We start from the raw sequence: 10259 nt of genomic DNA on the forward strand, positions 1-10259 counted from the left end.
GGTTTCAAATAAAGAGAGGGAATGAGAAGAATTTTAATGTAGGAGAAATGACCAAAAGAAACAAACAATATTTTTATGTTTAATTAAAATACTACAAAAAAGTAAAAATAAAATAATTTTACTATTATATCTTTATAATATATAAATAAAAAATAAAATTATATAATAAAATTTAAATAATTTAATAATAAAAAATCTATTTTGACATAAAATTTATTTGTCCATATTATGTAAAAACTACGTAATTACATTTAATTTCATTTGTTTTATCCAAATGTATACTATAATATAAGTACTTCTACATTTATTTTTATACATAAAATGTCATACTCTCTCCATCGAGTAGCGAATTTTTTTTTTCACGTAATTTTTTTAATATTAGTATTATATTAGTTTGTAGTGAAAAAGACGAAAATAGCTTTTATCAGTCTCTTAATAATCTATCCATTTTTCAATTTTGGTTCATCCCTTAACAATCTATTCATTTCAATTTTTTTAACTAATTGTACTATCTATCTAACGTTACAAATACTCTTCCAATTTACAATATATTACACAAATATCATTACATTTATATTATATAAGTTAATTTAGTTTTTTTACTTTTATTTTTACTATATCCAATATAATAGTACTAATATTTTTAAAATTTTGTACAAAAAATAAATTGATAAACATATATAGAGCGAAGAGAGTATAAAGCCGGTGACATTTATGTAATATATTATAAATTAAAAGAAAAAATAGAAGCCTCTCTTGCGAGATGGAGGAAGTATTAAATTTCTTAAAAACAAATGTATAGTTTAGTAGGCATAAGCTAATTATAGATGTAAAGCAAGGAATAATTACAGTATAATTAATTAGGGTAATAGCAGTATTAAGTAAATTAACTAATTAATTAAAAATCGTAATCATCCTGGTTGGGCTTGGGGGATGTGAGCAGAGCTGTATAAAGTCTGAGCCTGTCTTCTCCGAGGGAGGAGCACCGCGAGAGCGGGCGGCGCGGCCTGATGAACGACAGCGAACTCAGCGTCAGGCGGTGGCGGTATCTCCTCCAGGCCAGCTGTATCGCCACAGCCGCCCACGTCCGCCACCCCGGCGAGTAGTAACGGGCGCTCCTCTTCACTTTCTCGTTCACGAATGTGTAGCGGAAGTGCTGCGTCACGTACTTCACGTCCTCCGCTTCCAGCCCGAACGCCTCCGTCGTCTCCAGCGTCACCAGCGTGTACGACGACGGCGGCAGCCTCTCCACGAACGGCCGCCGGAGACACCATGAGAGCAGCTCGTCGCCGCTGAAGTTTCCCGGCCCCAACATACAGCAGCTCTTCACCCCGTCGCGCAGATATTGGCTGCTCTGGAGATGCCCTCGCACTATGAACAGCATCCTCTGCACCGGATCGCCTTCTCTAGTTATCTTCCTCCATTAACAACCACCACAACCACAAACAGCAGATCAAAATTAAAATCCAGAAATTGAATCTCCAAATTAATTAAAAACCTAGATTGGAGTGGATCGTGCTTACTGTTTCTCCCTTGGTGAAGATGAGAGATTTGACGCGATCGCAGATGTTCTCGAGGACGAGATTATCCATGTGCTGGAAGAGGGGGACCTGGCGGACCAAATCGAGGCAGAGATGATATTTAATGTCGCGGCGGAGGCCTTCGGGGAGGTCTCTGGTCATTTCACATTCATCGACGCCGCGCATGGCGGCCCAGCGCTGCCTCTCGTAGTTTCTGACTCTCTGCCTGAAGCTCTGCGGCAGGCGGCGCTTCTTCATCCACCATTCGATGTTCCTCATCTTCAGCTGCATCGCCTGTTTCTTCGAAGTGGTGGCGTGGAGGAAGACCTTGATGTTGCCGATGAGCATGGTGACGAGGAGGAGGCCGGCGGTGAGGACGATGATGATGAAGACGACCTCCAGCCAGTCGGTGGTGCTCTCCAGATTCCCGAAGGTGCTGAGAGTCATCAAGGCCCAGAATATGGGGAACAGAACCTTTTCGAGCCGGTTCTCGTTGGCGACCAGCTGAACAGTCCATTTGTAGGCTCCGTAATCGAAGTTATCGTAGTTTTCGAGGCAGGTAGATCTGGCGCTCCTGTTCTCACCCCACACGAACCTCGACCCCTCGCTGATGATATCCTTCGTGCCGTAGTACACCGGCTCCTCGCACGCCATCATCCGCCGCTCGCAGCTCCTCACGGCGGCGCACTGCTGCCCTAGGCATTTTGCCGCCCTTTGGATCCCTAGCAGGTACCAGCACGCCCCCACTGCCTGCACGGTTTACATTTTAATTTGAATTTGAATAGAAATGCCATGTACAATCGCTTTTCTCCTTAATTCTGTACCTAATAATATATGTAGAGACTGGAGAGACGTACATGGGAAGCTACAAAGTAGGCGATCAAGTTGAGAGCAATCCCCCACCAGACGGTACCGAAAATGTAGCCGGAGAGATTCTGCATGCGGCGGAGCAAGCAGACGGAGTGGTAGAGTTTGGGGAGGTATTGGAACAGAAACATTATCAGCATCACCGTCATGATCTCTGTTGTAAATCCTTTCTCCAGCAGTTTCGGAATCACCACCCACACTGCTATCTGTATATATTTTTATATTATATATATACGCAAGTGCAACCATTTATAAAATTTTATAAATTAAAGTTTAGTAAATGTAATTTCTATCATCAAAGAAAAATGATTAAAACATTCTTGAACGTTGTATCCAAAAAAAGACAAATAAATGGTATAAAGATCAATAATAAAATAATTATATAGTATTATTCTACATGATTGATCAATCATTCAACTATTATATGAGCATGGGGTTGATCTTGTAGCAGAAAAAAACAAAGAGTGGTGAAGAAATTCCAAAATAGATCGAGCTAGCCATAGAAAGACACTTCACATGAACATACGTACGTATAGGAATTATTCACATGATCTTCGAGCTAGGACCAGTTATTCAGAAAATGACTCTTCACACAGCTCTATCTCTCTCTAACTACAATGGATTTTGTTTTCTCTGGTGTTAAACTACGCCAGTAGGTGTGTGTGGGTGGTAATATCACATGGTGTAGGTGTAACCGTACGCACTGCAGCGAGCAGCGTCTGCAAAAATTGTGTGGCTATTAAAAAAATTACTGACGCACACCATAGTATATAGGTAAGATACAAACAAATCGGTGTATATATATATATATATGTGTGTGTGGGTGTGTGTTTGAGGTTTTGTCTGTTTGCCTGATTTTCAAAGCTTCAACGAATAAATTGTGTCAAAATAGTGGAAGAACTTTAACAATAAATTGATTGTACCTGGGGAAGTGGAAGAATGACGAAGAGGTCGAAGAAGAATCGGTTTCTGAAGGCGAAGTAGTTGAGGCGTGCGCGGCACGTGACCTTGAACTGTAGCCACATGTTCCAAAGGTGCAGCGCGTCGGTCATGCAGCGGAGGACGGTTACGGCGACGGCGAACCAGCCGTCGACGAAGAGGCACATGCAGTTGTAGCTTATGGAAAGGGCGTAGAAGAAGAGCGGATCCACGAACAGCGCCGCCGCGCTCACCAGAAGGAATATCCTATTCCATTCCTGCATCCAATTAGCTGCTCTAGATTCCAACCTCCGCCGGCGCCGGCGCGACCGCCACCACCACCACCACTGCCGTCCGCTCTCTTCATTCGATTTCATCTCCTTCTTCTCGTCCTCCGATTCCCCGCCGCAGCCTCCTCCTCCTCCGTCTCTGCCTTCTTCTTCCCCCTCCTCCTCCTCCTCGCCCTCCATATCTGAGGAATCGGTGGTGTTGTCGGCGTCGCCATTGTAGCTGCGGCGGAGCATCTCCTTGTGGCGATTAGACATGGCTGGATTGGGGATTTGCAGATGGGGATGGAGAGAAGGGAGAAAGGAATTGAATATATGTATATATATATATATATGTGTGTTTGTGTGTGAAAAAAGTTCAATTGCTGATACAGACAAACGTCGCGGTGAATTGCGATTGACGACGATGCTTGTGACAGTGCCGGTAGAGGGCAGCTAGCTTTGCTGTCTATGAAATTACAATACTGCCCCTGCTATACTATTCATGTTTTTTCACTGCTACTAGTACTATTATTGAACCGTAGATTAAATGACGTCAAAAATAAATAAATTAATACCGGAGATGCGTTTTTAATATGGGTTTAAAGTTTAAATATATTTTAAATACAATCATTATTAAATATATAATATTTCTTATGAAACATAAATATTGAATATACTCTCTCCTTCCCATATAATATGAGCGGTTATTGTACATACGATAATTTAGGAAAAATATAATTAGTAAGTAATTAAAAAGTGTATAAATAATTAAAAAATATATAAATAAAAATAATTATCATATAGTAAAAATAATTGTAGATTAAAATTAAAATAACTAAATAATTTAATTAAAATTGAAGAAATTATAAAATTTAAAATAAGATTAAAATGTATAATTATATTTTCAAAAACGGACAAATTATATGAGACGGACGAAAATAGAAAATAAATTATATAGGATTTAAACTATACTATTATCATCCCAAGACCCTTGAGCTCTTAAAATTATTTTTGATATGAAAAAATTAAAAATATCTTAATAATTTTACTCAAGGATTGCTTTTTTAGTGAATTATAAATAAATAAAACATTCTGTTCTAAAATGAAAGTGACGTATAACTATTTAAAATAATGCATAAAATATCAAAATATGATTGATTCCATATATGTTGAACCCAAACAAATAATGATGTTGTGAAATGATTAAAAACAATAGTTTATTTATTTATTTATTTTAAAATGTACTAATTAAATAGTGATATTTTTATTCAAAATAAAAAACAAGCATATCATATACTTCCTTCGTCTCGAAACTAAATATTCATTTGCTTTTTGCACATATTTTTAGAAATATTAATATTATATTGGGATATAATAGGAATAAAGTAGAAATGACTAAAATAACCTAATATTAATATATGTGATATAAAGGTAATGGACATTTGTGTAATACACTGTAAGTTGCAAGGATATTTGTAATGTTAGGTAGATAGTACAGTTATTAAAAAAAGAAATTGATACTTTGTTATGGTACGAACTAAAATGAAAAAATAGATACTTTGTTAGGGAACGAAGGTTGTATTTAATACCAATTTTTAATAAGATGTTGTGATATGGTAGGCTTTAATTAAGCTGTTATTTCACCTACAAGGAATCGTGTGTGATGTCATAAATATTGTTATTACAATTAATATATCATTAATAATCTGTTGAATCTACAAACCACCAAAATTAGGTGGTGAACATAAATAAAATATTTGTTGAAATTTAACCCTTTAGTTGATGAATATTAATAATTCAATTATTATGGACTAAAATATAAATTACTTATATACGTGTACATTTTTTTAAAATTTTATCTGTTCTTGCTATATTTTTAATATCGATTCATTTTTATAAATATATATATATATAATATTAGATTATTATTTTAAATAAAGCCTTACAATGTGCATGTTTTTTGTTACACTTAAACGAGCTTAAATTTTTGTTTATACATTCAATTATCGATCGTGGTTATTCACAATATATTAAAAAAATTATATATACGAGAATAACCCAAGATGTAAGTGTTTTCGATTATTTATTATTATAACACATGTAAATTGAGTTTGATTTATATTTTTATTATTTTTGATAAAAATAAAAATTAGTGTAAAGTTCAATAAAAATATAAATTCAAAAATCGAAACAAACAATGGATATATTTGGTTATTAAATAAGAATGATACTATTTTCCATTTTCGACGGTTCAAAAAAAAATTAGTACACAAATGTCATTATTCTTTTATAGCATAATCTAACAGAGGCATTTTTGTTTTTTCTACTGTAAATCAATATAATACTAATATTTGAAAATCTACGTGCACAAAATAAATATTATTTTTTTTTTTGCTATACAAAGGTAATATTTTTTTTGAAATATAAACATTGTAGACTATTCAAAAGAAAATGTATTTTATATCTTCTCAATAAATATATATTTAAAAAAATTATTTTCTTATAAATTAAATTATTAATTAAATAAATTTTACGATCATAAGTCAACCTTGAAACCAGCAAAACTATTGTGGACTGCAAACCCATTCTAATTTATTTATATATGCTGAAGGTATTGTATATTTTAATTATTATTTTATGAGTAAATTGTTATCAAATTTATCATAAAGAAGATTAATATATTAAAATAATACCAGTATAACCTTTTTAAGTGGTAGATTGAATTGTAAAAAAATAGTAAATTTTACAATTAAACACAATCATTCAATAATACAATACAAAGTTTACTAATCAATGAATTTTTCATAATTATTTTAGTGAATAATATTACTCATTTGTAAATTAAATATTCAAAAGATATTGCTTTTATAACACTAATATGTTGCTATTATAAATTAATAATTGAACACAAATGAATTATATAGTTCAATTATTAATTTATTGAAATTACTATTGTAATTAGTAAATTATATACTCCCTGACTCTCATATTTCTATTTCAGTCAGCTCTCATGTAATTTAATTTGTCTTTTTTAAAAAAATATATAATTATACACTTTATTTATATTTTAAAATTCATAATTTATAATTTTTTGTATTTTAATTAAACTATTTAGTCATCTTCATCTATAATTATTTTTATTAAATCACTATAATTTTCACTAATATACTTTAATTATTTACTAATTAGATACTGCCTAAATTAAATAGGACAATTTAATTGAGAGGGAAGAAGTAATATTTTAAAAGAATATGAATATTTGTTCTTTTTTTCCCAAAAAAAAAAAATAATAATAATAATAATAAAAGAATAGCAAAAGAATAGTAAGTAAATAAAATTGAATGAGATAATAATTGCTTTGATTTAATTTGAAATTGATTTTTTTTTTATTTAAGTTTTAATTTAAAATATGAGTTTGTTCACCCAATTTATTTTTAGGTAGCACTATTAATCATAATTATGAAAGAAAAAAAAAATACAATATACTGTATAAAATAATATTGTCTCAACTCGGGTCTTTAAATATTAATTATTATATACAAATTAAAAAAAATTACAAAAATATTTCCATCAGTTTTTATCAAACTAAAACTAATAGGACATTTATAAAAAAAAAAAAAAAAAAAAAAAAGAAATTATACAAAATACAATAATATTTTTAATGTCAAGTATAATCACACAAAATGTAAATATGACCGTCAGAGAGAGACGGACGGAGGGAATAATATATTACTAATACGATTGTCTTATCTAAGCATAAAAAGGCATTCATTGAAAAATACACAAACAAATACCCATAATAATAGATTAGAATATGACAATGAGTGGAAGGCGAGTGATAAACAAATTAAATGATAATGAATGATGAATGGATTAAGGAAGGCAAGAGCAATACAAACAATTAACTTACTTACTTATGTATGTATCATCGAATGAGTCCAAAAACACACCTTCCTTGCACTTTCCTCTCTCTCTCTCTCTCTGGATTAGATGATTTAGGATTAGGATTTTCTGCTGCTGCTGCTGTACCTACATACAATACCTGCATTCACTCATCTTCCATCTCCATCTCCATCTCCAATATCCTTCAACATCACACCTACCATCATCAATTATGTTCATATACTACATAATACATCAAAGTAACCAACTGAAAGCAACATATATACATATAAAGATATATCAATGTCACTGCTGCTGCATTTCATTGCATGATTCAGAATTGATAAACATACACACCTACATTCACATTGGTTTTTTCTCAGTTACTTACTTGCCAGAAACATCCCGGAAGTTTCTTCCAAGCTAACTAACGTTGCCCGGACGAGAGGGACAGCTCAGGGGACCTCTTGTTTATTGGACCAGGATGGGACATGATATGGAACGAGCAGGGCAGGGCAGGGCAGGGCAGGAATTTTGCTCATGATTTTATTTATATGGACAATAAATAATTCAGCACAAGGTGCAATTGATTGATTAGGCTCCTGGAGACAACAACAACAACAACAACATGGAGGAATGGCATTTCTGCCTGTGTTCTTCCAAAACCTCAAGGGCCAAATTCACCAGCATCCATGCCTGAGCCTGATTATTGTTGCTTACTTTTCTGTAAGAAATATACGAATTAAGACAGACTTATTGAACACCACCATCCAATCGCAGCACAATCTACTACAGTATTGGAGAATATATCAAAAGAGTGAGGTGAGAAGCAAAAGGAAAACATAATAGCACAAAAGTTAATCCAATGAAAGCATTAACATCTTTGTCGGACTACTCAATTATGAAGTCTAATTCTAACATTTTTTTCTTTTTTTGGGGTTTTGAACAAATCTTTTCTAGTATCATCACCATCACCAGTGTTTCTAGACCTAAAATTATTCACCAGATTGTTGTTATTTACAGGCAGTAAAAGCTCTGCTGCAACGACGACTAATTACTGCAAGATTTTCGAAGAACACATAGGCATTGGCAGATAAACTTGATTCGAACATACTTTAGCCATCTATAATAAATAGGCAATCCAATTACTGTTGAATTGGAAATAAGCATCAAAGCTCTGCATATATCTGAAACCCTAAATTCCCGCAAAAAAAAACAACTAATTTCATAAACGAACAAAGCTATTAAGAAGCAACCATCAATATTACACACTTTGTCATTCACATTCAACAGGGAAAAGAACAAAAGTCTAATGCTTAATGTCAAACAAAAACCAAAGCCATATAATACTTAGAAAATAAGTAAAATCAGTAAATGTAAACAAATGCGGGGATAGCTCAGTTGGGAGAGCGTCAGACTGAAGATCTGAAGGTCGCGTGTTCGATCCACGCTCACCGCATTCAATATTTTTAAAATAATTTCTGGAAAATAGAAATTTTTGATAAAAGGATGAGTTGAGTAGATAGAGAAAATCTTTACAAGCGTTGCTATTGGTCGGGAAGACAAAGGAATATCTCGGCCACCAGTTCCAATTCTGATTCCTTGTTGTCTGTCTGTACCATAAAAATCTGTCGCCCACACAAGCAACTAACTGTCCGTGAGAAGCGAAAATGGCTGCCGCTGCTACTGCATCTGCATCTGGCGCTGCGATCAGGGCAACCCCATTCTTGGGCCGGACCAAGAATGGCATTGGCAACCCTCTGAGGGATGGTGTCTCCATGGGAAACGCAAAGTACACCATGGTACTGCTTGGCAATGGCTAGGGTTTTGATGACTTGGGAGTTGGGAGAGATGATTAATTGTGAAGCTGTGCTTTTTGATGACAGGGTAATGAATTGTGGTATGGCCCGGACCGGTTGAAGTACCTGGGACCCTTCTCGGCTCAGACGCCGTCGTACCTCACCGGAGAGTTCCCCGGAGACTATGGCTGGGACACTGCCGGCCTCTCCGCTGATCCCGAGGCCTTTGCCAGAAACAGGGCTCTTGAGGTATCACATCTAGCTACTTAATTCATAATGAATTCTTCTTTCTTCTTCATCCACTTCTGACAAGGCAAGTGAGTGAATGCTGTACTTACAGGTGATCCATGGGAGATGGGCCATGCTGGGAGCTCTGGGTTGCATAACCCCAGAAGTTCTACAGAAATGGCTGAGAGTGAGCTTCAAGGAGCCTGTCTGGTTCAAGGCTGGTTCCCAAATCTTCAGTGAGGGAGGGCTGGATTACTTGGGGAACCCAAGTTTGGTCCATGCTCAGAGCATTCTGGCAGTTCTGGGATTCCAGGTGGTGCTCATGGGCCTTGTTGAAGGCTTTAGAATCAATGGTCTTGATGGGGTGGGAGAGGGCAATGACCTCTACCCTGGTGGCCAGTACTTTGATCCCCTTGGACTGGCTGATGACCCTGTCACCTTCGCCGAGCTCAAGGTCAAGGAAATCAAGAACGGAAGGCTCGCCATGTTCTCCATGTTCGGATTCTTTGTTCAGGCTATTGTCACCGGTAAAGGGCCGTTGGAGAACCTTTTGGATCATCTCGAAAATCCGGTTGCTAACAATGCCTGGGTGTATGCCACCAAGTTTGTCCCTGGATCATAAGCTGTGATCCCAAACCTGCTCTTTGTGCGTGTGTCTATGGTGTGGATCATCATCTATATGTGCTGAGGATCTATTTGTAGTCTTTGAATAATAGATGATATGTCCTGAGATTACCAGGTTGAAAGTGGAAATGCATATATTTTGAAAGAACAGA

General features: G+C 35.2%; 2 protein-coding genes and 1 non-coding gene across 3 annotated transcripts; 2 read left to right on the forward strand and 1 right to left on the reverse strand.

The window, feature by feature from the left end:
* Positions 1-711: 711 nt before the first annotated feature.
* On the reverse strand, positions 712-3903 carry LOC127266119 (cyclic nucleotide-gated ion channel 4). Its single transcript, XM_051296254.1, has 4 exons — positions 3311-3903; positions 2378-2593; positions 1524-2270; positions 712-1414 (listed from the first exon to the last, which is right to left on the reverse strand). The coding sequence occupies exons 1-4, from the start codon at positions 3848-3850 to the stop codon at positions 899-901; spliced, it is 2019 nt and encodes a 672-aa protein (XP_051152211.1). The 5' UTR covers positions 3851-3903; the 3' UTR covers positions 712-898.
* Positions 3904-8842: 4939 nt separating this feature from the next.
* Positions 8843-8915, forward strand: TRNAF-GAA (transfer RNA phenylalanine (anticodon GAA)). The gene has a single exon. It is a non-coding gene; the product is annotated as a tRNA-Phe (tRNA).
* Positions 8916-9068: 153 nt separating this feature from the next.
* Positions 9069-10257, forward strand: LOC127266120 (chlorophyll a-b binding protein 13, chloroplastic). Its single transcript, XM_051296255.1, has 3 exons — positions 9069-9258; positions 9343-9504; positions 9596-10257. Exons 1-3 carry the CDS (start codon positions 9127-9129, stop codon positions 10103-10105), a joined length of 804 nt encoding a protein of 267 aa, XP_051152212.1. The 5' UTR covers positions 9069-9126; the 3' UTR covers positions 10106-10257.
* The last annotated feature ends 2 nt before the right edge of the window (positions 10258-10259 follow it).

This window comes from Andrographis paniculata, unplaced genomic scaffold (assembly GCF_009805555.1).
Source record: "Andrographis paniculata isolate CXL003 unplaced genomic scaffold, ASM980555v1 Contig74END, whole genome shotgun sequence".
NCBI lineage: Eukaryota > Viridiplantae > Streptophyta > Magnoliopsida > Lamiales > Acanthaceae > Andrographis > Andrographis paniculata.

Coding starts and splice junctions, on each gene's coding strand:
- LOC127266119 (XM_051296254.1), bottom strand. CDS start 3,850: ATGTCTAATCGCCACAAGGAGATGCTCCGCCGCAGCTACAATGGCGAC. Junction 2,594..3,310: donor TCATTCTTCCACTTCCCCAG/GTACAATCAATT, acceptor AAATATATACAG/ATAGCAGTGTGGGTGGTGAT. Junction 1,415..1,523: donor TCTTCACCAAGGGAGAAACA/GTAAGCACGATC, acceptor TAATGGAGGAAG/ATAACTAGAGAAGGCGATCC.
- LOC127266120 (XM_051296255.1), top strand. CDS start 9,127: ATGGCTGCCGCTGCTACTGCATCTGCATCTGGCGCTGCGATCAGGGCA. Junction 9,259..9,342: donor GAAACGCAAAGTACACCATG/GTACTGCTTGGC, acceptor TTTTGATGACAG/GGTAATGAATTGTGGTATGG. Junction 9,505..9,595: donor CCAGAAACAGGGCTCTTGAG/GTATCACATCTA, acceptor CTGTACTTACAG/GTGATCCATGGGAGATGGGC.